At 32.7% G+C, this 26,304-nt stretch overlaps 5 protein-coding genes across 7 annotated transcripts; 1 reads left to right on the top strand and 4 right to left on the bottom strand.

Annotated features, from left to right (window-relative positions):
- Nucleotides 1-808: 808 nt before the first annotated feature.
- On the bottom strand, nt 809-7,983 carry LOC107891544 (putative serine/threonine-protein kinase). 3 transcript variants are annotated; one of them, XM_016816378.2, is made up of 7 exons: nt 7,561-7,983; nt 7,281-7,407; nt 6,743-6,855; nt 6,309-6,519; nt 5,075-5,312; nt 3,611-3,761; nt 809-1,431 (listed from the first exon to the last, which is right to left on the bottom strand). In XM_016816378.2, the coding sequence occupies exons 2-7, from the start codon at nt 7,345-7,347 to the stop codon at nt 1,087-1,089; spliced, it is 1,125 nt and encodes a 374-aa protein (XP_016671867.1). In that variant the 5' UTR covers nt 7,348-7,407; nt 7,561-7,983; the 3' UTR covers nt 809-1,086. The 3 variants fall into 3 exon arrangements, with proteins under 3 accessions (XP_016671867.1, XP_016671866.1, XP_040943702.1); XM_016816377.2 differs by having other exon boundaries at nt 7,565-7,983; XM_041087768.1 differs by having other exon boundaries at nt 7,281-7,401; nt 7,565-7,983.
- Nucleotides 7,984-11,431: 3,448 nt separating this feature from the next.
- On the bottom strand, nt 11,432-13,747 carry LOC107891547 (mitochondrial inner membrane protease subunit 2). The gene is made up of 5 exons (XM_016816384.2): nt 13,453-13,747; nt 12,565-12,777; nt 12,413-12,485; nt 11,805-11,964; nt 11,432-11,725 (listed from the first exon to the last, which is right to left on the bottom strand). Exons 1-5 carry the CDS (start codon nt 13,553-13,555, stop codon nt 11,618-11,620), a joined length of 657 nt encoding a protein of 218 aa, XP_016671873.1. The 5' UTR covers nt 13,556-13,747; the 3' UTR covers nt 11,432-11,617.
- A 1,629-nt stretch (nt 13,748-15,376) lies between these two features.
- LOC107891546 (chlorophyll a-b binding protein CP29.1, chloroplastic) lies at nt 15,377-16,871 on the bottom strand. Its single transcript, XM_016816383.2, has 2 exons — nt 16,219-16,871; nt 15,377-15,841 (listed from the first exon to the last, which is right to left on the bottom strand). The coding sequence occupies exons 1-2, from the start codon at nt 16,714-16,716 to the stop codon at nt 15,482-15,484; spliced, it is 858 nt and encodes a 285-aa protein (XP_016671872.1). The 5' UTR covers nt 16,717-16,871; the 3' UTR covers nt 15,377-15,481.
- A 1,295-nt stretch (nt 16,872-18,166) lies between these two features.
- Nucleotides 18,167-20,770, top strand: LOC107891548 (high mobility group B protein 1). Its single transcript, XM_016816385.2, has 8 exons — nt 18,167-18,382; nt 18,951-19,020; nt 19,579-19,701; nt 19,791-19,848; nt 19,940-19,984; nt 20,136-20,216; nt 20,317-20,388; nt 20,492-20,770. Exons 2-8 carry the CDS (start codon nt 18,953-18,955, stop codon nt 20,561-20,563), a joined length of 519 nt encoding a protein of 172 aa, XP_016671874.1. The 5' UTR covers nt 18,167-18,382; nt 18,951-18,952; the 3' UTR covers nt 20,564-20,770.
- Nucleotides 20,771-21,258: 488 nt separating this feature from the next.
- LOC107891545 (probable envelope ADP,ATP carrier protein, chloroplastic) lies at nt 21,259-25,681 on the bottom strand. Its single transcript, XM_016816380.2, has 10 exons — nt 25,207-25,681; nt 24,688-24,744; nt 24,455-24,517; nt 24,287-24,343; nt 24,098-24,181; nt 23,208-23,276; nt 23,016-23,128; nt 22,765-22,934; nt 22,364-22,442; nt 21,259-21,600 (listed from the first exon to the last, which is right to left on the bottom strand). Exons 1-10 carry the CDS (start codon nt 25,543-25,545, stop codon nt 21,474-21,476), a joined length of 1,158 nt encoding a protein of 385 aa, XP_016671869.1. The 5' UTR covers nt 25,546-25,681; the 3' UTR covers nt 21,259-21,473.
- Nucleotides 25,682-26,304: the final 623 nt, after the last annotated feature.

Raw genomic sequence — 26,304 nt, 5'->3', positions numbered from 1 at the left:
CTGTTAAAAAATTCATATTCCTAATACAATAAACTCCATAATAATTTTTACCATCAAATTGCTATCCTTTTTCACTATCACTTTAAAACAAAGATAAATAAATGTTCCTTAACTTTCAAACTTTATCTTCATTTTCAATTTCACCTATTTATTTCAAAATTAAATTTACAAAGATTAAATTGTTCATCTTCAGGTCTAATTATGAATTTCATATATTTAGTTTACGAAATTTAAGAAGTTACTCTCGATTTGATTGTCGTAGTTTAAATGAAAACTAAAAAATTAATTCAATTGTTGACAAAAACTTAAACCATTGATTTTGCTATTTTATTATATAAAATTTGTTGAACTCTTGATTTTTTTTTTCTAATTCCATACGTATAAATTGTTAAACTATTGATTTCCAAATTAGTAATTTAACAATAAATTTTAACAATGTTAATCAGATTAACTTCTCGATTTTCATAAAGTTGAGAAATGAACTTTATAATTAGACCGGTAAAAGTACCATGGAAGCTTCTGTACTAGGTATTAGATTGTATCAAAGAACAAATTGAACATTTCTGTTAAAAATTTCATCCACTTCTATTGTTAAAAACTATCTTGGCTGACAAAATAACCAGAAAGTTACGCGTGGCGTGCTACGCATACCTCATTTTGACATACAACGACCAATTTTTAATAGTTCGCTCTTTGATCTAATGTATATAGATTAATTTGCCCATTTTTTGGAGTAAAGGGTACAAGGGCTTCCATGATACTTGTACCTAATTAGACCCTCATTTTTAAAGTACAGGGATCCTTTGAAGAATTTAACCAAAGATAAAAAGCACCATATTGTGAATGATCAATTTTGGATACACTAATTTCAAAAATAATTACACAAATCACAAATGGGGTGCTACAGCCTTTGAGCTTCTGGCTTTTACCCACCTCTTTGTAATAAAAACCAAATGGGTCAGTGGGACGGTAAAGAGCTCGATGTTACTGAAGCAAGATTTTAACCTCGAGTCTTGTGGGTAAAGAAAATAACTCTTGAAAGAGTTCTGCCTTTGACCCAACTCGTAATAGTGAACTACATGATCATCACCTAGGAAGCATTTCTGTTATACTATGAGAGCTAACAATGTTAGTAGAAGAAGAAGGTTCCATTGATTGTTTGCCTTTAGTCTTCAAAGACGACGATGTTAACTCCGACGATGTACGGCGATACCCTTTATAAACACCGGCCTCGGTTAGCAGCTTATCGTTGAGGTGCACGTCTTTGGATAGCATATGCACCACTTGATTCATTGTGGGTCTTTGATGTGCAGATGCTTGGGTGCAAAACAAGGCGACCTTGATGAACCGTAGCACTTCATCTTCTGGATATTCAGTTAGTTCTGGATCAACAATGTCTAAAAGCCTTTCTTCTTGTTTGAGTTTCCATGTCTGCGTCACATTGCAGTTTTAGTCAGCTGACTATGTCGAGACCATCGAGGTCAAATTATGATTTTGGTCCCTCTGATATGCTCAAATTTAAGATCTAAACCTATACTTTATTTTCGCATAATTTGGAGCACCCTTGTTGCAGTGTTAATTATTGAATTTGTCCTACTTTTTGGTAAAAATGAAAAGATTTTTTCAGTCTCTCTCGATATTGATATTTAGCAAATTGGTCCCTCTCAAAAAAGCGAAGCAATTTCATCAATGTCAATTTCAAAAGTGAAGGATAATTAATCATTGTGTTAATATTTCCCATCAATTGTATATAATTTCGATTGGTATAATAACAAATGTAGCCCTAAATTTTACACATCCTTTCAATTTAGTCTTGTTAACAAATTTAGCCTACAAAATTTTTGTAAATGTTGAGACTAAATTTGTTGAATCTTTTAGAATCAAAACCAAATTGACAAAACATGTAAACATTGAAGGCTAAATATGCTATTGTATCAATCAAAATTGTGCACAATTGATGAAATGCATAAACACTATGCTGCTCACTTTTAAATTTGATAGGGATTAAATTGCTCCGATTTTTTTAAAAGAGATTAAATTGTGAGAGATTGAAGAAGTTTTTTTACCCCTACTTTTTTTTATTGTCGTTAGTTAATCCAAATAGCCAATACTCATGTAACTTTTTTTGTTGGAAAGAATAATTTTAAGAAAAAAAATCCATATTAACAGTTTAATGATATTAACTATTTGGACTAACTAATGATATTATAAAAGTCTGACAATAAATTATAATTTTAGAGGGACCAAAACCACAAAATTGACCAATTATATAAAGCCTGAGTTTGGATTAACTAACGACGATACATAGTCAAATTATAGTTTTAGTACATGTACTATACTCAACTTGATGTTTTAGTCTCTATACATCATTTTAGCATAATTTAGTCCTCCTATTATTAATGTTATGCATTAATCTATACTTGGGGTGCAGCTGGAAGATTTTAAAATGACAAATTAGTGAAAATAACTATTTTGATATCCATAATTTCACAATGTAGTTTTTGGTAGAGCAAGTAAGCTATTCTGTTAATGACGGTGAAAAAGAAAAACGGGATAATGTAACTTTTGGCCCTTGAACTTGGCAAGTAGGTACAGATCAACTCCTAAACTTGACAACTAGGTTTACTTTGGCAATTGAACTTGACAACTAGGTCCATTTTGATCTCTAAACTTGAAAATTATAAAAGTTTGATGATGTGGCACTATGAGTTTGAAAAATTTTAAAAAATTTTGGATGATAATGTAGTATAATCTCAAAGTGTAATATTCAGTGTTTTAATAACCGAACCAATGGCCGAACAAGTTAAACCAATAATTCTAGATTCAACCGGTTTGATCAGTTCGATCGTCAAACCAAAAATAATTAATTAATTAATTAAAATTTTATAAAAATCTTAAAAAAAAGTAAAAATAAAATAAAATCAGATTTACTTAGCTTTTTAGATTTTTATGAATTGTTAATTATTTATTTAATTATTGTTGGTCCGACGGTCGAACCGGTTGAACTGGTTAAATTGAGAACTGGTGATCTAATCACTTCGGTTATTAAAACACTGAATATATGGCACTCTGAGATGATATCATATCATCATCTTTTTTTTTTCAAGTGATGATGTGACACAATCTTTGAATGTTACATCATCAAACTTTTAGATATTTCAAGTTTAGGGATCATAATAGACCTAGTTGTCAAGTTCAAGTGCTAAAGTGAATCTAACTGTCAAGGTCAGAGACCGATATGGACTTACTTGCCAAGTTTAGGGGCCAAAAATTACATTATCCACCTTTTTCTTCACGGTGATTAACAGAATGGACTTAAATGAGTAACAATTTTCAAGTTCAGGAGTCAAAGTGGATAAAAAAAGTTCAGGGACCAATGTGAACATACTTGCTAAGTTCAGATGCCAAAAGTTACATTATCCCTTTAAATAACACAAGTAATTTCGGGTTTGGATATTTAAAACAGCTGCATCTGACTAAGGAATTTTTTAATAATAGGAGGACTAAATTACATAAAATTATGACTGAAACCCAAATTGAATTTAGCATGGGGATGAAAATCATAATTTGAGATGAGATAAAGTGATGAAAAAAGGATTTAAAAAGATACCCATTCAACAAGAAGCATCAATTCCACTCCAAATGCAGCCTTAGTACTGCTTTTTCCACTGACTATTTCAAGTATGAGAACCCCAAAGCTGTATACATCTGCCTTCTTGGTTAATTGTCCCAAAAGGGCATATTCTGGGGCCAAATATCCACTGCATAAAATGAAGTATGGCTTAGGAAAAAATACACTGAATTATATCATCTTATCACAGAAAAGAGTATCACGTGTTAGATTTCACGTTTGCATGAATTTAGTCTACCACAGTGGCTTAAGCATGTCATTGTGGGGTTATTTGCATTAAATGTCCCAAATCTATTGAGTCAAATTTTAAATTGGTTATAAACTTCAAATTATTACAATTTAATCCTCAAACTAAAGTATTTCTCCAATAAGGTCTTACACTAGATTGAATTTGACATAGTTCCTTTTCTAAGCACGTACAAATTAATGAATATTTTTATACACACTAGATCCAGGTTGATGCCAAAATTGATGGCTAAATTAATAGAACCTAATTGAAACGATACTTAGTTTGACGATTCAATTGAAATATTTTAAAATTTAGGGATAAATTTAAAATTCGACTCATAGCTTAGGGACATCTGATACAATTATCTCCTTCTATATAAATATATTCGTCTCCACAATCATCAACAATATATATGATATCGCACTTCGTCAAATGTTACATGATTATTAACATGTGGACTATGCATGATCGACATGTGGCATTTACATGTCTCACATACTTATTTCACGGGACTTGCAGATTATATAAGTCTTTCCCCGTGACTTTTTACGGAGGAATCATAGTAAAAGTAACATGGAGGCCCCAGTACTAAGAGTCGAATTGCATTTTGTCCCCTATACTAAAAAATAAGTAAATTAGTCCTTATACATTAAATTAAAATACAAATTGGTTCTTTCTGTTAAAAATTTCATCCATTTGTATAGTTAAAAATTGGTATAGATGATGAAATAACAAAATAGTGATGTGATGTGCCATGTGTACCTTATGCTGACGTAAATGGATCAATTTTTAATAGAAGAATCAATTTGCTCTTTGATTTAATATATAGAAATTAATTTATCTATTCTTTTAGTAGAGAAAATAAAATGCAATCTGACTACTAATAAAACCTCTTGCCGAGGAATCAGTCCAACATAAAAGAGAAAAGCTAAAAGGAGAGGGCCCTTCTTCTGCTCTCCTAAAGAGGTCTGCGGCTCCCATGCTAGGGGACCTTCTCTAACCTATGGCTTTCGGCTTCCAAGGGAACCGCGGTTGATTATCAAACCATATTTGTGCGTCACCAATACTAAAAGCAGGTTTTATCATTTGTAAGTCGTGAATCAATCAAAAAACCTTACCTAAAACAAGATTTTTCATCAATGAACTTTGAAATAGTTACATAGCTAAGGCAGGTCATTGCAAAAGATACAAAATGCAAAGAGAATCATGCTTACACTGTTCCAGCAACTCGAGTACTTAGATGAGTGACATTGTCTGGGAAAAGCTTGGCTAGCCCAAAATCACCAATTTTAGGATGAAAATCCCCATCAAGAAGTATATTACTAGCTTTAATATCCCTGTGGACAATACGAGGTACAGCTTCATAATGAAGAAATGCAATACCAGAAGCTGTACCTAAGCAAATGGCTGCTCTTTTAGGCCAATCCAGAGCTATATATTTACTTCTTGAACCTGAAAATAACCATTGCTTGACATTAGAATACCCTGAAAACCTTGAAAACTATCTATGTTTTTCCTCTCAAGTACAATGCATTAGATAGAGGTAAAAGTACCACGGAGACTCTTGTACTAGGAATTAAATTGCATTTGGGCCATTCTACTCAGAAAAATGGGCAAATTAGTCTCTATACATTAGTCAAGAGCAAATCAATCCTTTCTATTAAAATTTTGATCCATTTCTACTATTAAAAACTACCATGGCTAATAGAATAACTAGATAATGATATGAGGCATGCCATGTGTACCTCGCGCTAACGTAAAAGTATCAATTTTTAATAGTAAAAATGAATGGAATTTTTAAGAGAAGATTCAGTTTGTTCTTTGATTTAAAGTACAAGACTAATTTATCCATTTTTTTAGTAAAAGAAGCAAAATACTATCCACTTCTATTACAAGGGCTTCCATGATATTTTTACCATTAGATAGGCTAAACTAATATACATAAATACGTAATGTAATATTTTCTTCATAGTTCTTATCCTAGAAAAAGTCAAATTATGGCTGTGGTACCTCTACTATACTCAAAATTGAGATTTAGTCCCTATACTTTAGTTTAATATAATTTGATTTCTAGTTAATCCAATATTTGTTATTGTTAACTATTCCAAATAAAATACTAATGTGATTTTTTTTTTCAAAATATGCCCTCCAACACAAAAGAATCAATATCAAAATGACGAGTTAGAAAAACAGTTTTTAAGAAAAACTCAGGCTGGAATTTTAACCGGAATAGTTATCACTGATTACTATTTGAACTAACCAATGACATTATAAAAGTAGAGGACCAGAATCATAATTTGACCCTGCAAATAATCTATGTTCTTAAGTGAGTAGTTCAAATGAAAGGAACTAAACAAAGTTTGGGTCAATAATAATATGTTGCATCTCCAAGCTATAGTTCTTAATTCATTCTAACTTGTATGAAAAGCATAGGATTTAAGTAGTTACCAAGTAAAACACTAGCAAGGCTGTTATTTTCTAGGTATTCATAGACCAAGATCCGATGATTGTCGTCAACACAACAGCCGATTAGTTCGACAAGGTTCGGATGTTGAATGTTCGATATCATATCGATCTCTGTCACAAACTCGCGAGATCCTTGTTTGGACTCTGTAGACAGTGTCTTGATGGCTACCTGAGTGCCATCTCTCAAAACTCCCTAAGCAATCATAAAAGCAAAGTTACCATTAGGTGTCTTTCTCTGCTAATAGCGGCATTAGTACCACAAACAAGCATTCATCTCAAAACCACAAAAACCTCCTCTCACACACGTAACACATATACATACATACATACATACATACATACATACATACGTACGTACATATGCAATCATATAGACATCTGAATGTTTAAAAAATAGCAAAGGGTATTTTGTTTACCCTATAAACAACTCCATAGCCACCTCCACCTATTCTGTTTGATGGATGAAAATCTGATGTTGCTGATCTCAATGAATTATATGAAAAGAGCCTTACATTGGCAGTGGCAAACTCTATAATGCACAAATACAACACCAAATACACAAAACAACATGAGAACTTTCTGAGGTAAACTTCAAAAGAAACTCATTTGAAAGCAAAAAAAGATACTTTTATAATGCATTTAATGAAGCCAAAGTTAATTGTTCTTCAACGTTCTGCAGATACTCCTTCAATTTTCATTTTAATAAGGAAAAATCCACCTTTCTTTTTAGCCAATATTTCAATTTTCAAAGATATACCAAAAGAAACCATAAAACCATGAATTCACACAATACCAAGAAGAGCAGAATTTGGTTTCCAGCCATTTACAGCCTACATTGCTTATATATGTTTATTAAAGTAACTAACCAAGAGCTAAAAACCAAATATTTGAGCTTTATAAGTAGCCTGAAAAAACCATATCAATAAATCAACTGAAATAGACTCAAAATCTTACCTTGACCTTGTTTCTGTTCTTGGCGATGCTTTCCTTTGAAACAATCAAACAAATACCTACAATTCATGGGAAAACAGCAGATACCAATTCAAGATCTTGTAAGCTGTGTAGATACTCTCAGCTGATCCTGAACCAAAAGCAATCATTAGTCATAAACTAGCAAAAAGGGGTAATAAAGAAAATTGAAAGGTACCAAGTTTCATAACTTAAAGCAATGATATGATAACAGCTCAAAAAAGGATACAAAGTGAATTAAATGCAGAGAGGTGAATTCACCAACCTACCAAACACAGTGAGTCAAAATAGGCTGAGTTCCCAACAAGGTGTATGTTGAAACTTGAAGATGGTGAAGCAGACATAACAAGGAAACAAGAAGATCCATTTATCATCATCATCAAAGGTATAATAACATGTTGGGTTGTAAAATTTGGCTATGGGGGATTTGATAAATAAAGGGAAACAAAGAAAAGCTGGTCATTTAACAGAAAAAGGAGTGAAAGAGAGACATTGAAAGTGACAACAAACATTGGGTTGGTTTCGACAAGTAAGGCAAGACACGATATAGAAAACCTTGTTCACAATTTGCTGATTAAAAAGGGGAGTTGGAAGTTGGTGAATTTTATGGTCAGTGGTTTTGCTTTTAACCAGTAATGTTTAGCTATATGTTTTTCTTTATTTTGATGGGCAAACTTTATTGACTTTAACCATTCATACACCCTTTTGAAGTTTACATGATGCCAACAAGAACAAATATAAAAACTTTTACTTGCAAAGATGAACAAGCAAAAAAAAGGGTTTTTTATTTTATTTTATAAAGTTCCAGAATACAACCAAGTCAACCTAATATATATTTATATATATATATATTTGGCTTTGAATGAGTATTATATTTGTCTATTTGACTTTGTCTTTGGCTGTCTGTGAAAACAAAAGGGTTAATTCATAAAAAGTGCTCAAACTATGACCTATACTTTAATTTGGTCCCCAAATTTCAAAATGTTCCAATTGAGTTTTCAAATAATCACTACGTATCAATTAAGTTCTTCTATCAACCTTGTTTAGCTTGAATGTTAAATCTTAGCTCAAATCTTGCATGAAGCACATTTAAAATACATGTGTATTTATTGCATGACCTATTTGGATTTGATGTACTTAAGAAAAAGCAATCCTCTTAATTTTTTATGGCGTTTATTGGGTTTCGAAGTGTCATCCATCCGAAGTTGATTGAACCCTCAAAAAATTATCCATCAAAAGAAATCTCAACATTTTCTCTTGGTGAGATTTGAACTTATGCCCTATAACATATAAAGTATTGTTGGGTAATTGCATACTGCTCGCACCTAACGAGGCGCTTTCGCTTTTTAAACTTGTCACCTCTTTAGACATTCGAGCTCTCGATAAAGACAGGAGACAAAACCTTCACCGAGAACAATATTAAGACATCAAGAGGTTTGTCGATTTGCAGCGAACAAAATATTTTGAAGATTTTTTTTAACACATCATATCAAAGTTACCATGTAATAAGTACATACGTGTTTATAATTTAATTCACATGTTTCAAAAATACTCTACGGCAAGCCCAAACTAGTATTTAACATCTACATTCATAACTAGTTAATGGAAGGCCGCCTAAACTATAATATTTTAAAGTTTAAGAACTAATTTAAAATTTGAGTGATAACTAAGAGATGTTCAGTGAAATTAACCCAAACCAAACATGGCTGGAAGGACCCTGGACGGTGGACTTATACATATGTGAAAACATATATGGGCAATGGCGGCAGTAAAAATAACATTTCAATTTTTCAAAGTCATTGGAATTTAAAATAATCAAAGCCTTAGTCCTACAATAATGGAACTGCCCACTGGTCGGTCGAATTATTTGATGAAAAATTAGTTGATATAAAATCATTGAATCGACTTTTAAGTTAATTGTTCGAAATCGATAAAAAATATCAAAGTCAAGAAAAAAAAAATTTGGTTGTTGAGTCAATTTATATATTTTCTTTACTATTTTTAATATAGCTTAATACATAATTTAGTACTTGAATTTGATTTTTTTTTAATAATGTGGTACATGTATTTGAAAAAAGTTACACATTTCGGTACTTAAAAATAATAATGTTAAGTTTTTAGTGTTTAATACAAGTTTTAGATTCGATTTGATGAAAATTCAGAATTAGCTAGTAATATCAGTAATTAACTTTCATCAAATCAACCCTGAGTTTGAAATTAAATCACATCTTCCGGATTGTATTTGACAAATTAAACAAATTTACAATTAATACTAAATTTATTATATTAATAAAATAATGAAAAAAATCAAATATAATAATATTAGCTATTAACTTTCATCAAATCAACCATAGAACCCGAATTAAACAGTAAAAAATTAACAATGTTACTTTTGGGTATCAAAAGACATAGCTTTTGTCAAATATAAGTACTAAACTGAACCCAAAGTGTCAAACTTGAGTACCCAATGGTATATTAATATTTATAATTTTTTAAATTATTTATTTATCATCGACGATAGAACTAATTGAATAAAAATCAATGGTTTAAACGATTCAATCACTGGTTCGATTTTAAAAATATATACTTTTAGCCTTTCTTTTCTTCTTACAATGATTCTTTGGGTTGAATTCCCTAAATGAAACTATTTAGTATGATTTTGTACATAAAATTTTCAACTGTTTTTGGTAATATAGTTTGAAATTTCAATGGAAAAGGAGTTGAAAAGGCAAACCATGTGATGAAAAGATGGCTACAACCATCATTTCTTTTCTTTTCAACCTTAAAATTTTTAGTTGCAACATTGGATTGCCTGCTCAACTGGGAACTATATTTTTCTTTAGAATTTTTATGGTGGTCATTCCACTTCCAACTTTTATATATATATATGCAAGCTTCTTTTTTTCAGTTTTGCAATTAGAATTAGCTTCTTCTGAGTTGTCTATATTGTTGAAAAGAGATTGCATTTGATGCATTATTAATGTATACATTTATGTTATTTAAAAATATTTGTATTTGATGTATTAATGATATAAATTTATAAATTAGTAGTGAGAGAAATTATTTTATGGATCCTTTCCACCACATTATTCGTGGTTTTTTTCTAATTATTTAATGATATTTCAGCAAATTCTTTTTCATGTCATTAATACACAATTTTGATATTTTTTTTTCTAAACCTCAGACCCTAAATCTTGAACCATGAATTCAAGGTTCGGAGTTTGAGGTTGCAAGTTTAGGGTTTAAGATTCGAGTTCGGGATTTGAGGTTCGATGTTGGGTTCGAGATTCGAGGTTCAAGGTTCTGAGTTCAAGGTTTAGAGTTTAGGGTACAAAAATTACTAAAATTATGCATTAATAACATAGAAAAATGGTTGAAATGTCATTAAATAATTGAAAATGGACCATGAATGAGCAACGGGAAGGGCTTTGATATTTGTTAAAAAAATTTTAAAATACATGAAATTTTTATCAAGTGGCATCATATGATTCAATGGCACAAAGAAAGAGTTTTTTTTTTAAATAATACTAATAGTTTTATGATCGGTAAAAGTATTATGGAGATCATTGTATTAAGTGTCAAATTACATTTTGTTTTCTTTATTTAAGAAATGTGCAAATTAATTTCTATGAGTTAGATTAAATAGCAAATAAATCATTTTATTAAAAAATTCATCCATTTTTACTATTAAAAACCGATTTTTGTATGTTAGCATGAAGAACATGTAGAAATGATCAATTTGCTCTTTAATCTAACTACAGAAATTAAAATGCAATTTGAGTAATAGAGCATGTTTGCTCTCTGTTAGATCTTTAGATATTCACTATGGGATGATAGAACTTGAAGATGTTTCGGTTCAATTAACAAGAACGAAAGTAATCCCATGATCACGACCCAGCCCAACTCATTGGGCCATGTCGTTAGATCAATTGGTATTTGTTTCGTAAAATATATTTCTTTGTATGCGAGAATGTGAGTTTGAATACGTGTAAGTACATCTAAAGGAGACAAATCCTTTAGAGACTTGTGAGTACCAAAAGAGAACGATTTCGATTTGCTTCTTATGACACAGGTTTGTGACACTCATCCTTGATGGAAATCCAACTAGCTTGAAAACTACAAACAGACAGAGAATATGCTACAAACTAATTGAATTTAACAATTGGGCATTCTGAAATGTTAATTATATCAATGGAAACAAATGTATTAGTTGCCCATGAAGAACTCTGCCATGGCATTTGACAACTGCTTAAAGTGAGGGTAAAAAGAAACCGTAAATCCAACGAAAAAGAAGGGAACAGCGGTTCAGAATTCAGATGTAATTAGGAGGGCGAAACTCTGTTTCGAGAAGTTTTTCTCTCGATGCTGCTTACTCGATGTGGAGGCCACAAAATATGGGTGACCCTTCCTTTAACCAAACCCAAAGGAACCTGCAAACGATAGCCTGTTCGAGTTAAAGGAGTTCAGCCAGTAATATTAAGGAATGCAACCATGGTGGAACCAACTTACAGGGCCAAAAGACCTCGAGTCTAAGCTGGAAGCTGAGTTGTCTCCCTCGACCCAACAATGTCCTTCTGGAATATGCACCACGTCGTAAATAGTCCCGACCCAATCACCTGGCAAGCCAACAATTCTCTTTATATGTTTCTCCTTGTGATTATCCGGAGAGCTGCAAAAGCATACAAAGAAAGCAGCATTGGACTTCAGGAACAGAATCGCATGCATCAAAACATCGAATCAATACTTAGGCAAAATACTTATAGAGCAACAAAAATGCCCGAAACCAGATTAAGTATCATTTCATTAACAGAAAAACCAAAGGTGTTATCAAGGTCATGCCAAAGAGACTCATGAAAATGTGATTGTTTATACTGTCAATTTCTTCAGCGTCTCCTTGCCTACAAGAAGAAATACTAGAGCTGGTCCATAATGAACAATAGTTCGATAACTCCGTTCCAAACTCGGAAGTAGTTAATGGTTATATACAACATTGGCATGACGAAGCCAAAAATGAAAAGCCAACCCCAAAGGTTGCTCCATCAAGAGGTGCCAGTATTTAATAAGAAATCAAGAGCAAAGATATTATTCTATACGATCTATATCAACGAAAAAATTACCAGAAAACTATCACGTCACCGTGTGAAAATTTGTACTTTCTAAGGCACAACTTCTCGACCAGAACACGATCATCTGCAGCCAAAGAAATGATCAGCCACTTACAATCAAGAGTGAAGCAAAACAGTTCCCTCAACTCTCCTCAATGTAATACCACTCAATGAATCAAGCAAGGAATTGGTTTTAGGATTAAATGTGGGAGACATTGAGGCACCCCGGACTGGGACAATACTGGCAAATAGATCTGAAACTGTAAGTGAGATAACCCCAACCGTGAAACACTTCTTTGCAACATTCCATAAAACACTAGGGGTTCCCATGTCCACGTTTCCAACAACAGACGAATCCCGGGCTAAAATGGAACCATCTGCATTCACAATTGACATCAAAACCAAAAACAGATATTGGAACAAAATACAATATTTTCTCTAGATTGACCGAAAGTTAATCTTGGTTAATGTAAAAAAACTTCCATCCAAGTTGCCAATGAATGCAAAATGACATATGGATATCCTAGAAACTCCTTAAAACTTGAAAATGACAGCACGAACAAACAATTAAACAACAAAAATACACACGATCAGACCGTATACCATGGATTAACACGTTTTAGAAATGCCCAATAGTTTGATTAGGCAAAAGCCAAACATCGAACATCTTATTTTCAAAAGTAAAGGAGAACTATAAACATAGATGCTGAGAGCTACAATATCTATTCTACACGAGCTGAAAGGTAATCTCGGTTAATGTAAATAACTTCCGCCCAAACTGACAGTGAATTACATGTTACAAAATCGACAAATGGGTATCCCAGAAACTACCTAGATTTTGAAAACGACGACATGGACAAACAATTAAACAACGAAATACGCATGATCAGACCATATATCATGGATTAACAAGTTTCAGAAATGTCAATAGTTCGATCAGGAAAAACATCGAACAAATGATGTGCAGTGGAAGCTGAATATAAAGGTAACCATAAAAGCACTTGCTGGAAGGTAAGGACAATGAGAAACATCAAAAGGATGAATTGAATTACCCGGAGAGCAAGAGAAACAGTCAGGTAATAGTAAAGGCAAGCACCAGTCCCTGGGTTTTAGCTTACTTTGGTTATTATTTTCCTTGCGGCTGTCAGCAAGCATGTAGTTTGCAGCAGTTTTCACGTTGAAAATTGCTAAAAAGGATAAAATGGCCTTTGTCAGTAATAGTACAGGCTCCACAAGGAGTTGCGTTGGGCTAAATTGGTTTCATTTTATTTAAAACTTTTTGGGTAAACTGCACTTGAAGTTACTAAACTATTAGTAAATTTACATTTTGATCACTCAATTTCGAAAAGTTACAAAATGATCCATTCACAACATGATAAATAATCATTTTTCAAATTATTTACATTTATGTTGGAAAAATTGCATTTTATGGGAACTTTGAGGCATATTCTCAATAGGTAAAGGTGTAGAGTTGAATCATAAAATTATGGTTTTATATTCTACTCCATGAGACCTTTACAACGGTATATCATATGCTCAAAATGGTTGAGTGATGAATGAGAAATTGATGATCAAAGTAGCTACTTGGAAATATTTGTTGAGGAAAAGAAAAGCTTAGATCCTACATTAGTTAAATACTAAGTGTGAGATATGTTTATATATGAGAACCTTCTTAAAAAGTGATTGAATAATTAAACTTGAAATCTTGCCTCGCGTGCAGGATTGTAGGTTTAAACCCGTTGGGGTTAGGGCACACCAACATGACATGGGTGATGCGAAATGTTCGGATCGGTTGGGCTTGCGAGCATCTATCTTATTTATTTGATTAATAGCCAGATTTTGTACTCATTATGTGAGTTAGAAAAACCTTTCATTATGTTATATCATCAAGGTAATGATCCATTAACCTGTTAGTTCTTTTTACGAGACACAAATAAGAGAATTTATCCTGGAAGCAGAAGAACTATTGAAACTTCGCAAAAGCCTCACAAGGGTTTATGTACAAAGAATGGGCAAGCCCCTATGGGTTGTATCCGGAAACATGGAAAAAGGTGTTTTTATGTCAGCAATAGAAGCCCAAGCTCATGAAATTGTGGATCTTGTAGCGGTTAAATAAGTTAAATAACAAATAGCAATAGCAATCGGAATTATTTAACACCAATCCACAATTTAATTAAGATTGATTTAATCCCTCTTCTTCCTTTCCTTCTTAACTTAAGCCTAAGGGGTTAATATCTCACCATACTAAATGCCTATAAAATGCTATGAATTCTGTAGAATTTTTCCTACACCCATACTCTCTCACACCGAATTTCTTTTGCTCTCAAAACTCTTCTTTTCCTCTCCATATTTTTCAACGTTCCGGTGATAGAAAAAGGCAACGTTTGTTTATTGATCGCTACAGAGGTGAAATTGCTTTGATCATTGTGTTGTTGTATCCTAGGAGACATTCGACCAACGTTTCTCCAAGTACCATAGGAGCGGCCGAATCCGTCTTAAGGAAACTATATTAAACAGGCCTCAACATTTAGTAAATCTTTTCTCTTCTTTTCGATTTCAACTTTTCTTACAGTTTTTATTGGGTTTACATATTTGACAATTTAAATATAAATTATTCTATTTATATTTATATATTTTGTTCGCTAACGTGTTTTGTCCAACAATTTATAATTGAGAAATTAATTTGCTCATAAGTTAAAGCAATTTGATCTTATATAAAAGTTAAAAACCTTGATTAAACTATTCATACTTCACTAATTATTTGGAAATTTGGACCGATTTGTTGTAGTTTTAATTAACATATCAAACTATCCATGGAATGAACTTGTACACAAAATATTTTTTTGAATTGGTTTGTAGCTTGAGTCCAAATTAAATAATAACAATTTTTTAAATTAAATTAAATTTCAATATAAAATATTGTTAACATTTTATAATATGTAAATAATAAAAATAAATTATCATACCAACCACATCTAAACCGATCAGATACCTATTAACATACGCAAGTTTTTCTTAACAATGTTAACATAATAGTACATTGAGCAAAATCTACATAAAAGCAAAGGAATATGGCTTTTTTTAAGAGGTGAAAGTGTCAATAATGGTAGTATGAAGGGGGTCACTCAAGTGAGTAGCCCAATTGTTGAGAGGGCCTTTGCCTGTTGCAGCAGCTTGGACAGCAAACCCCAAGAAAGCAACCATGGCAAGGCGAGCATGCTTGATCTCAGCCAATTGTAGGGTTGCTTTCTTCTCCGGGTCGGCGGCTAGGCCGAGAGGATCAAAGTACTTTCCTCCGGGGTACAGCCTCTTCTCCGGGTCAAGCTCGGCGTTCCTTTGGAACTCGATGAATCCGATCACCAATACTTCTATCCAAATCAATGTTGTCATCGAGAAGGGAAGGGGTTGGCCGAGATACGATGAACCCTCAACTAACTCCACCTGAAAAAATCAAATGACGGTTTAATTATAGTTTTTGTCTCTCTCTATTATGCTGAAATTGAAAATTAAACATAATTTGATACTTTAAAGTTTTTATAATAATAAATATTTTTAATCGATTGAGTCTTAATTTGATTAACATGAATATTGTTGTCAATGTAGAAGTGCGATGAAGCGTATTATTTTCTTATTTATGTGTTGGAGGATAAAGATAATGTGTTAAAAATTACAAACATGATCAGAACATAAAATCTATAAATTAAGAGTTAAATTATAATTAAATCATTAAGATGTAGGTCCATGGATTAGTTGATTAAATATGAAATTAATCAAATAAATCATATTTAATTTTTTTTTAATTAAACTGAAAGACTAACCTTGCCAGCATCTTGCCATGTAACACCAGTGAGCCATTCAACGGTAAGTGCACCAAGCGTAGCCAACATGGCCCACCGTCCATGGATCAACTCACACTCCCTAAACCTCTGTAGACCAAAAACCTCGCTGTAAGGCTGAAACGGCGTCGCCTTCACGTCGGCAACCTCGGTCCTAGTTCCAATTATCTCACCAGCCGAATTCTTAGCCAGGTTCTGGTCCAAAGAATCCAAATCATATTGCAAGTACTCCGCCGGTTTCCCTAACCCGAACGGGTCGAACCCGTAATCACCCACCAAACTTCCATCGAGCCAATCAGGCGCCACTGCTCCTGGGTACCATAGAGGGCGGTCTGGGGTTCGTTTCGAGACTTTCTTGGGAGCTGCTTTTTTGCCGCCAAAGCCAAACCTGGCGACGAATCTCCCTGAACTTGTGTAGACGTCGGGGAAGAGTGTCCCCATGAAGGAGGATGTAGCAGCGGCGTTTGTGATGGCAGCCATTGTTATGAAAATGTTGGACTATGGTGGTGGTGGTGATGTTTTTTTTGTTTTTTTAATTCTTTTAACAAGTGATGTTATTAATAATGAAAGTGGAATATGGAGTTATTGAGATTTTATCCATGAAGTGATATTATGACCGTTGGATGAAGAAAGCGTATCTAGCTGACGGTTGAGAAAGTATAGGCCTTATCTTTGCCTTATCTGTTGGCTGTAGGGGTCCCTTGAAATTTGACTGCTTGTTGTCACCAATAAGTTTGTAGTTCTACGTCCCTATACATTTCAGACTTTTAAAACTTAGTCCTTATACATTTAATTCCTCAAATTTAATATTTTTATTTATTTAAAATTTAAAATCTAATTGAAAATACTATATTAATTTAATTTCATTAAATTAGTGTTAGTATTTTTGCATCGATAGAGTATAAATTTATAAATTATCATTCAATTATATTAAGACACATCATTAATAAATTTTAAAAAATTAAAAATAAATATAATTATTATCCATTAAATTATCCGCATCAACAAATTTAAGTTATTAAATGCTACATATTCAAATCTAATTGAATCCCATTAATAGTATTATTTTTTGGACTTTAATTTTTAATCAAATAAGTAGATTAAATTCTTGAAATCAAAAGTAAAAGGATTAAATTTCAAAAGTTTGAAGAGTAAGGTGATTGAAGCGAAATTAAACCTTTTTATGTTTTTTCTTGATTTTTTCTTTTCACGCGGTTGATGCTGATTGGATGAGGAATCTCTTCATCCCTTTGAATATCTTCAAGAAAAAGTCAAATGTCATGTACATTTTTTTTATTAAATTACAATTCTTGTAAAAAGAAATATAAATAATATTAACGATGGAATTAATTTTTTTAATATATTCTAAATTACATAATATATAAAAATAACATAATATAAAGTATTATAAATTTAAAACAGGTTGGGTCGGGATTAGGTCTTGAATATTTAAGTCTGAGCCTAACTCATATTTTAAACCGGCGTAATTTTTTTGTCGAAGTTCATTTTTTGAGCTTAATATTTTTGTCTAAACCCTCTCAAATTTTGAAAGAGCCTTCAAGCTTAGGCGGATAACCCGACCTATGAACAGATCTAGTCCAAACTAGAGTTATTCGTGGCTGAGCCAGGTCGGGCTATAGCCTGATTTCAAAAAAAAAATTAAGCCTTTTAAGTTGGCTTGACCCGTTTAAAAAAATTGTTTTATTGGTAAAAATTAATAAAATATTAAAAATATATTTTATATTGATATTTATATATTTAATTTTAAAATATTTTTTATTTAAATTATATCCAAAGTGAATCAAAACATAAAAAATATTATCTAAATCCAATCTAATTTGGGCCAAGCCTATCGAGCTGGATCCATATACAAATCTAATCCAAAAAAGACTTAAATTAATCGGGTCAATCGAGCTGATCTCACCACCGATCCACAAATAGGCCCGTACTTAAGCCCTAAAACAAGTAAACCGGCTACATCAAGATTTTCACCGCCATCTGCCCCTACTTTCTTGTTTTTCAGTTTTTTTTTTCTTTCTCTGGTCTTCGATACTATTCTTTTTAAGAACTCTGCATTCTGTGTTTTTTGTTCGCTTTGTTTTTTTCTCTCAAAAGCATCGCCAATTGGTTGATTTTCTTTTATAAGGTAGTGTTGTTTCCTTTTTCTGGATCCGATTCCTTATTTGTTCTTATTTGCTTTTTTTGTTTGTTTAATTGTATATCTTAATCAGATGTTATTTGCTCTGTAACCTCTGTTTGCTCGCTTATACAGTAAGTTTTTAGATAGATATATGAATTTTTTGTTTTGTTTCTGCTTAAAAGATATGTAGAATGGTGAATAAAGTAACTAAATTTAGTTCAACTTCATTGAAAGTGAAATTTAGGAAGATCGTAACTCTCTTTTTGCTTCGTTTCCCTGTTTCATAGAGGAATGATTTGTTTTTTAATCAGGAGATAATAATTTAATTGGATTATTTAAGCAAACTTTTTTTGTTTTAAAAAATAATAATTAAGTTGTTATTTTCATGTAATTTTTGAGCTGTGATTGAATTCAAGTTGAATTTGCTTGACTAGTAGCTAGTCATTACGAAACATTTCAATTATTTTCTTGATTTCACTTTGCTATTTTCCTTAATCGAAATTTTAATTTTCCTAGCGTGTTTTTGTAAATGATTATTGATATATATGTTTTTTATTTCTTTGGTTTACTGAAGAAATGACGGGAGCTAGAAGCAAGGCTGCCAAGAAGAACACGGGCGAAGCCTTGAAGCCTGCTGATGATAGGTTAATTGACTTGGTTCTGTTCTTTTGTTTGCTTAAAAATAGACTAGTTTTTTCCTTCTTCTTTTTTGTGAGAATTTGCTTTTTGCTGTGCTTGTCGAGTTCAGGGGAGACCAATCGGTTTGGTTAAGTTGGTTTAATTAAAAAAAATTTGACTTAACCAATAATATCATTATATAACTGACTAATAGATGGATTTAGGTCTGAACTAACCTAATCAAACCGTCCGTTAAGTCGATTAAACCAAATTAGGTTGTATTTGAATTTTGGTTGAAATTTTATATACTATAATTATATATATTATAATCGATGATCAATTGACATAATTTATGTTAACAGCTTACAAAATAGCCTTAACTATCATAACAGATTTGACCGAAAGCCGTTGGTTACATCGGTTTGAACCAACTTTTACACACTCTTAGTCCAAGCTAATGTGTTGGGCGGTGAATGCTAAATCATTGAATTTTACTTATAGTTGATGAATGTTTAAATATGAAAGAGTCCATGCATTGGGTACAATGGTACTCAAGTGATTGATTGTGGGTATTTTTCTTTTAGAAAGATTGGGAAACGAAAGGCAGCCGTGGATAAAAGTACCATACGAAGAGCCAAGAAGGAAAAAAGGGCTAAGAAAGATCCAAACAAACCAAAGAGGCCTCCTAGTGCGTTCTTTGTGTTTCTGTATGTATCTTGAACTTTGAGGTATAAATATGAATGACTTTTGAGAGTTGTGATTTTTATTGTTTTTTTTTTTTTGGTTGAAATGCCAGTGAGGAATTTAGGGGTACTTTCAAGAAGGAAAATCCTAATGTGAAGGCTGTATCAGCTGTAAGTGAATTAGTACCCTTTGAGCATGATATTGGATGCATGTTTTGTAAATGACTTTGGGGGTTGTTTCTTTGAACTTCTTTGCTTGAAGGTTGGTAAAGCTGCTGGAGAGATGTGGAAATCCATGTCCGAGGAAGTAAGTGCTGGAAATCTTTTTATATGGATAGCAATGTGTTCTTGTTTTCGGTCGGCATTGACTTTTCAATGACAGAAATCCTGTGTGGCTTATTGTTCTGAATTTATGCATATGCATTATCATTATGATTTTAATGCTTGCATTTATGAAGGAAAAAGCCCCTTATGAGGTCAAATCTGGAGAAAGGAAGGTTGAGTATGAAAAACAAATGAAAGCCTACAACAAAAAACAGGTAAACGAAGTTCAAGGTTATTTCTTTTATTTCGAGTAATAATTTGCTTGACTTAGCTACTTTAACCCCCCCCTTTTATTTTGACAATCATAATTTGTAGGAAAGTTCTGCTAATGGCACCGGAGATGATCACCAGGGCGAGGAGGATGAAGAGGATGAGGCTAGTGAAGAGGTAATTTCATTTTAATCATTAGGACTTTAGTCGACCCATGATCAGGTGTAAATTTGGTTATGTTGTTTTTCCGTTCTATATTTATGATGCTTTACTCCTTCAGAAAGGACAACATCTGAAACACGAGGACGATGATGAGGAAGAAGAAGACGATGAAGAAGAAGAGGAGGATTGAAAGTGAAAGGAGGATTTGGATATAAAATAGTTTTTAACAGTGCAGAAAGATGTTAGGTTTTGTTTGGTCATGCATATAGGTGAAATATATTACCTCTCTCAAATATCTATAGTATAGTGATGCTTTACTATCTTTATTGCTTTGATCCAGTTTATATTTCTAACATTAAGCTACATGTTTTAGTTAAATACTAACATAATTTGTTTATCCTTGGTTATAGTTATATTGCTCAAAATGAACTTTTTTCCCAATATTTATAAGATTCGGATATCTATAAACAATTTAGTTAATTCAAATTTTAAAATAGATTTGCATATTTTTATGTTAATAAATTTGTAGATATTTCACTTGCTGTTATCTCTATTTACAACAATAGTGCAGACAAAATGATTACGCGATACTCTAAAAAATTATCACAATTTGATATTTCGATATGATTTTGTGTTCGATCTGGTTTGGAGTTCGGGAAAGTGGTCTTTTTCAGCTTGAATCTCTTCCAAAACATATTTTGAATTGCCTCAATCGAAGTTACAATCGATGCGTTGAAACATGTATCGTTCGAGAAAGATCCTTCGAGACAAACTTGGAATTCCGACTTTTAAAGCACGTGATTAGCTTTGAGTCGAATTTTAAAACTAATTTTGGAGTTCTAAATTTGTTAAAATTTAGTAAAAATACATAAAATATGAATCATCTGATGGGCCAAAATTTTTCTAGTGCAAATCATACAGAGTTATCTGCTAATACAAATACAAATTTCCGTATCAGTACGGTGAAACTTAAATTTTCAATTCTCCCTAGCATATAGATGATCTAAGTGAAACGTAATTTCTCAGAAATAATAGGTAAGCTGTTGCACAAAAATTGGATAGCAAAAAGAAGAGTAAAAATGAGATGAGTTTGCTTACTATCAGCATGATTGCTCAACATCTGTTTCCTGCTTTGCTTTCTGGCGATTTTCATCCACCATTTTCTCAAATTGTTTCTCACTAGCCGCAATTAGACGTTTGACAATGTCAAAGGTGGTAAGCCTAATGCTGCAGTTTAACCAGAGTAACAATTAATTAACAAAATATGTCTCAGGTCAATTCAACTTGAACTTCATGACCATTTGTTGGTTTAATTGTGGTTTTAGTCCCTTTACTGTGCTAAAACATGGGATTGATCTGGTCCCTCTACTTTTATAATACTATTAGTAGGTTCAAACTGATAAAAGCCGTTAGTTGTTATCGTTAAAGTAATGAGGCAATATTTTTAAAAACAATCTAAAGCAATTGGTTGACATGTAAATTTATTATTAATTTAACATAATTGACTGGATTTTCATGTAACATTGACTGTATACTCGAACAATAGCAAAACAAGTCCATGTCATTCCTTTAAAGATAATAACTAACGGTGTTATCACTTTGGACCTACTAATAATATAAAAGTAATGGGATCAACTCATGCCAAACTAAAGGGACTAAATTCTCAGTTTCAGCATAGTAGAGGGACTAAAACCATAATTAGACCCAAATTGTTTCCAAATGCAGCAATATATCTGCAATGATAATGACATTGACTATCGAAATCACTTATATGTTAGCTAGTTGGGTTCTATTTCCTACATAGGTCTTAGATAAACCAAGTCCACAATCCACAAGCAAAATCGTGCAAGTTTTCAAGGCATTATCAGCATTGGAAATTGACTGAATAAAATGACTAAGGTCTCAAGAAATTCTGCTCTAAACTGAACAATGTGAGTATGGTGCAAACATCGTCTTATTCCAAAAATAAGGGAAAGGAATGGAAGTGAACCTGCTATTTGGAAGGTTTTTCAATGCATTCGGAACAAAACCCCTATACAAGCCACCCACTCCATCGCGTTCGATAATACCTACACAAGCAAGAATATGGTATGGTTAGTGGAAGTGTGAAACCAACAAGCCTGCAAGTTTTTACCCATTTTCCCTCCCTAACAAATGAGTAAAGGAAACTTTAATTTGATAGTATTATGGACTACAATAAATACTGATGGTTGGAACATTAACAACAATAGTTAATTTCTAATTTTCTAAGTCAATGTAGCTCTATATGGCACTCAAGAAGAAAAAGCACGCAATACTCTGGTCATAAATGCCAAATGCAGCTGAGTTTTTGTACATTTTGTATCGACTTTGTTATCAGTCATGGCAATAAAAGTACTATCATCGACTTACCTGGAATGGCATCCATGACTGATTTGTATGGTGTACCTCTCATTTGCATTTGTCTTCTCACTGTGTCTAAAGGATAGCAGGTTAAGGTAGCTGCAGCAGCTGACACTACAGCTGTCAGTAGAGATGCTTGAGTCTTTTGGCGATATTTTTCAGGCAAAGCTTTCTTTACACTGTTATAAAAACAAGCATTTTAAGACAAATTTATGTTCGGGTTCTCATATGATGTATTACTAAGTGTCATTGGGACTCACAGGTCAAATATGCAAAAGTTCACAGCTATATATGGAGCTATGCCAATTAGAGAAGGTACAAGACCATAATAAAAGGATCCAAAACCTTCCTCTCGCAACATGGTCAATGCAACCTGGAAGAAACAAATAACGGTTTATCTTCCAAAAAGTTGTCATCTTCATGTGGTAACAATGAGAGAGTTAAGTATATACCTCAGACATTTTCCGATACCCAGGTTCGACAGCCAAACGTAGTCTCAGGACATCTAATGGATATGTAATCTATACGTAAGAACAAAGAAGTACAACTGTGAAAGACTGAAATTTGTGAAACACACTGAGCAATCAATGAGAAAAAAAAGGATTCATGGACAAAAATGATTAAAAGAAAATTCCAAAAACCAAAATTAACCGGTTGTTGTGCGGAAGCGTGTAAAAGAGTAAAATTATTGCACTAAAAAATCAAACTAAGTTCAATTCCCAGGAAAGAGAGGTGGATCACAAGGATCGCTTAAGTACCAGGTCTTTCCTAGCCAGAATATCTCTCAATCGTAATTTAATAGCACAATAAATCACTACAATCACACTCACAATTCATGCAGAATAATACAATAAAGAACACAAGAATTTAACGAGGTTCAGCAAATTTTGCCTACGTCCTCAGGCACTACCAAATATATTTCACTCCAAAATACAAGTGAGAATTTACAAAGAGAGAGAGAAAACAATGCATTAAGTAGAGAATGGCAAATTTAGGATGATGAAGAAGAGAAATGGTTAGGCCTATTTATAGTTGAGGTTCAAGGATCAAAATTGCAATTATCTTATGTCAAATCTCAATCCCACTTTTGGTGCCTTAAATCCCAAATTTTGATACCCATATCTTTCTGATATTTTGATACCCATATCTTTGACTTTCTATAAATATGGATGATTTTCAATACCGGTCATGGATATATTTGAATTGCAGATAAATTTTCTCCCTGAAACACAAGACCCTTTCTGCTTTTCTCATTTATAGTCAATAGCCAAAAGCAAGAAGCATAATAGGAAAACTTGCACTAAACAATAATATAAGAAGACTTGATTATTGAATCACTTACAAATGTAGATGTCATGCCAGCACAAGCTCCGGCAGCAAGTCTTTCGAGAACAGATAGCTCGCCATCTTTTCCCGTGAAAAGTTTCTAGAATTCAATAGGAACTAGAAATCAAACGACTAACTCCATCAAGGGACACGCAATAAGCATCAATACAATTCTAAGATTACATTATGCATATTCTTTTATTACCTTATAAGTTTCATAAGCAAAGAGCTGGACTGCACTGTAAGGTACAACTCTTATCACCTGAACCATTTAGTACTAAATCAATGTCAACAGCAGCTCAGTAAACCATCACAATTACATTATTGAAATCTAATCCCAAAATAAAGAGTGAAAGTAAAAACTACAAAGAACCTGAGGAAGATTGCCCTTCCAGTACCCTTTAATTCCATCATCCTTCCCAATCGATACAAGCGCCTGCAATTTACTCCCAAATAGTCACCAACATTTAAAATACAATCCAATAAAACTACCTTAATCAGCTGAATTTCAACAAACATATAATTATCAATTCCAGTAAAGATAGAAAATGCAGAAATATAACCAAAGATACCTGAGAATTAGAAAAATGAACCCAAAAAACTTACCTCAATAAGACCAATAGATTTTTTTGCACTCTCTTGCCCAACTCTAACACCTTGTGTCTGCCAAAAGAAAAATCATTTTGAAATGGTTAAAAAATGTTGCAAGTCCCTGCACTTCAATGATGTTTGAAATTTAGTCTTTGTAATTAAAAAGCAAAAAAAAAATACTTTTTAAATTTAAAATTCTCAATCTAATCATTTTATTCTATTAGTATTCTCCATCAAAAATTGCCATCCATACACATGTACAATCGTACATGATGAATTCCATAAGCATAATTTATGAAAAATTAATTCAATAAACAATGGATCCATATAGTTATGAAAAATTTATACAATTCTCAATTCAATAACACAATCAATTCTTCAAACAAAAAAGCTAAATTATCCATAATTAAGATAATTTATTCTTAATTTACACTTGCGTCAACCAATAACTAACTAACTAACTAACTGAAACTGTTATGTAGGATCTTTAAATCTCTAATTTAAATCAAAACCGGAAAACTACAGGCTAATAACCTGCATAAGAAGCTTGACGCGGTCAAGCGGAGCCGTGACGGTTTTAGCGACGGCACCAGCGACGGCGCCGGCTGCGAAAATGGCAACGTCTCTAGGTACGTAAGCTAAAGCAGCCAAAGGATGGTTGAGGAGCTGAGTTAGAGTTGGCGCGAAATCTCGTCGTTGTTCTCTCTTGTCTGCCATCGAAATACAAGCGAATTTACGAGCACTGCCACTGCCATTATCGAGATGGTAAGTGAGGCGGGTGTTTCGATGAAGAAAGTCATCGCGCTTCGTTGTGTCGAAAAGGGTAAGGCCTGGTATGGTTTCGAAGCGTAAAATTGGTTTGTTTTTTCTCATGGCAAAAGGGTAGAGTGGGAACTTTAGGAGGATTGTTTGAAAGTAGAGAAGAGATAAGGCAGTGCAGAGGTTGTTTTTTGTTGCAGTGCTGAGAGAGAGAGAGGGGGGGGGGGAAGAGCGCAAAAATGAAAAGTCTGAAAAACTTGCCTTTTATAATTAAGTCCCTTGAAATTGAATGGCTTAACGACGGAATTGGCCCCTAAATTATACTATTTTCTCACTTAAGTATCTAAAGTTTTTTTTATTAAAATTGGTACCTAAACTATCAATTTTGTCTCATTTTATCCCAAAATATATGACAACAAATAAAAATTTCTGCCACATGTCATATTCTTATTGGCTGATATCGTGATTTAGTGTAAAATGAAATAAAATTGATAGTTTAGATACTACTTTTTACAAATACCTAAGTGAAAATTTTGATATAATTTGAGGGAAAATTTTACATTTAACTCAAATTGAATATATTACAATCAGATGAGTGCAGACCTATGGATAGAATTTTAAACTCAAGCTCTTATTGGTGAATCATGATGGTGATAAAAATGATAACGATTTTAAACTCAAACTCATCCATTTATAGTGTTAAAAACTGACATAACTAATGGAATAACTAAACAATAATATGTGGATTGCCTCGTATACTTTATACTGATGTATAAAGGCTAATTTTTATAACAGTAGAAATAGATGAAAGTTTTAACAAAATCAATTTGCTATTTGATCTAAAATACAATAACTAGTTTACTCATTTTCTGA

The sequence above is a fragment of the Gossypium hirsutum genome, chromosome D01 (assembly GCF_007990345.1).
Source record: "Gossypium hirsutum isolate 1008001.06 chromosome D01, Gossypium_hirsutum_v2.1, whole genome shotgun sequence".
NCBI lineage: Eukaryota > Viridiplantae > Streptophyta > Magnoliopsida > Malvales > Malvaceae > Gossypium > Gossypium hirsutum.
Note: the sequence above shows the minus strand (reverse complement) of the source record. Positions and strands in the feature narration are given on the sequence as shown.

What these genes read in the sequence shown, in the direction of transcription:
- LOC107891548 (XM_016816385.2), top strand. Translation starts at nt 18,953, where the DNA reads ATGACGGGAGCTAGAAGCAAGGCTGCCAAGAAGAACACGGGCGAAGCC. An exon ending in ATGTGAAGGCTGTATCAGCT is followed by an intron (nt 19,849 to 19,939) that starts GTAAGTGAATTA and finishes CTTTGCTTGAAG; the next exon opens with GTTGGTAAAGCTGCTGGAGA. An exon ending in AAGCCTACAACAAAAAACAG is followed by an intron (nt 20,217 to 20,316) that starts GTAAACGAAGTT and finishes CATAATTTGTAG; the next exon opens with GAAAGTTCTGCTAATGGCAC.
- LOC107891545 (XM_016816380.2), bottom strand. Translation starts at nt 25,545, where the DNA reads ATGAGAAAAAACAAACCAATTTTACGCTTCGAAACCATACCAGGCCTT. An exon ending in GGAAGGGCAATCTTCCTCAG is followed by an intron (nt 24,344 to 24,454) that starts GTTCTTTGTAGT and finishes TAAATGGTTCAG; the next exon opens with GTGATAAGAGTTGTACCTTA. An exon ending in AACTTTTGCATATTTGACCT is followed by an intron (nt 22,935 to 23,015) that starts GTGAGTCCCAAT and finishes TTTTTATAACAG; the next exon opens with TGTAAAGAAAGCTTTGCCTG.
- LOC107891547 (XM_016816384.2), bottom strand. Translation starts at nt 13,555, where the DNA reads ATGCTTGCTGACAGCCGCAAGGAAAATAATAACCAAAGTAAGCTAAAA. An exon ending in CTGTTTCTCTTGCTCTCCGG is followed by an intron (nt 12,778 to 13,452) that starts GTAATTCAATTC and finishes TTGTGAATGCAG; the next exon opens with ATGGTTCCATTTTAGCCCGG. An exon ending in ACTCGAGGTCTTTTGGCCCT is followed by an intron (nt 11,726 to 11,804) that starts GTAAGTTGGTTC and finishes TATCGTTTGCAG; the next exon opens with GTTCCTTTGGGTTTGGTTAA.
- LOC107891546 (XM_016816383.2), bottom strand. Translation starts at nt 16,716, where the DNA reads ATGGCTGCCATCACAAACGCCGCTGCTACATCCTCCTTCATGGGGACA. An exon ending in CATGGCAAGATGCTGGCAAG is followed by an intron (nt 15,842 to 16,218) that starts GTTAGTCTTTCA and finishes TGATTTTTTCAG; the next exon opens with GTGGAGTTAGTTGAGGGTTC.
- LOC107891544 (XM_016816378.2), bottom strand. Translation starts at nt 7,347, where the DNA reads ATGAATTGTAGGTATTTGTTTGATTGTTTCAAAGGAAAGCATCGCCAA. An exon ending in GCTATGGAGTTGTTTATAGG is followed by an intron (nt 6,520 to 6,742) that starts GTAAACAAAATA and finishes ATGATTGCTTAG; the next exon opens with GGAGTTTTGAGAGATGGCAC. An exon ending in TGATGCTTCTTGTTGAATGG is followed by an intron (nt 1,432 to 3,610) that starts GTATCTTTTTAA and finishes AATGTGACGCAG; the next exon opens with ACATGGAAACTCAAACAAGA.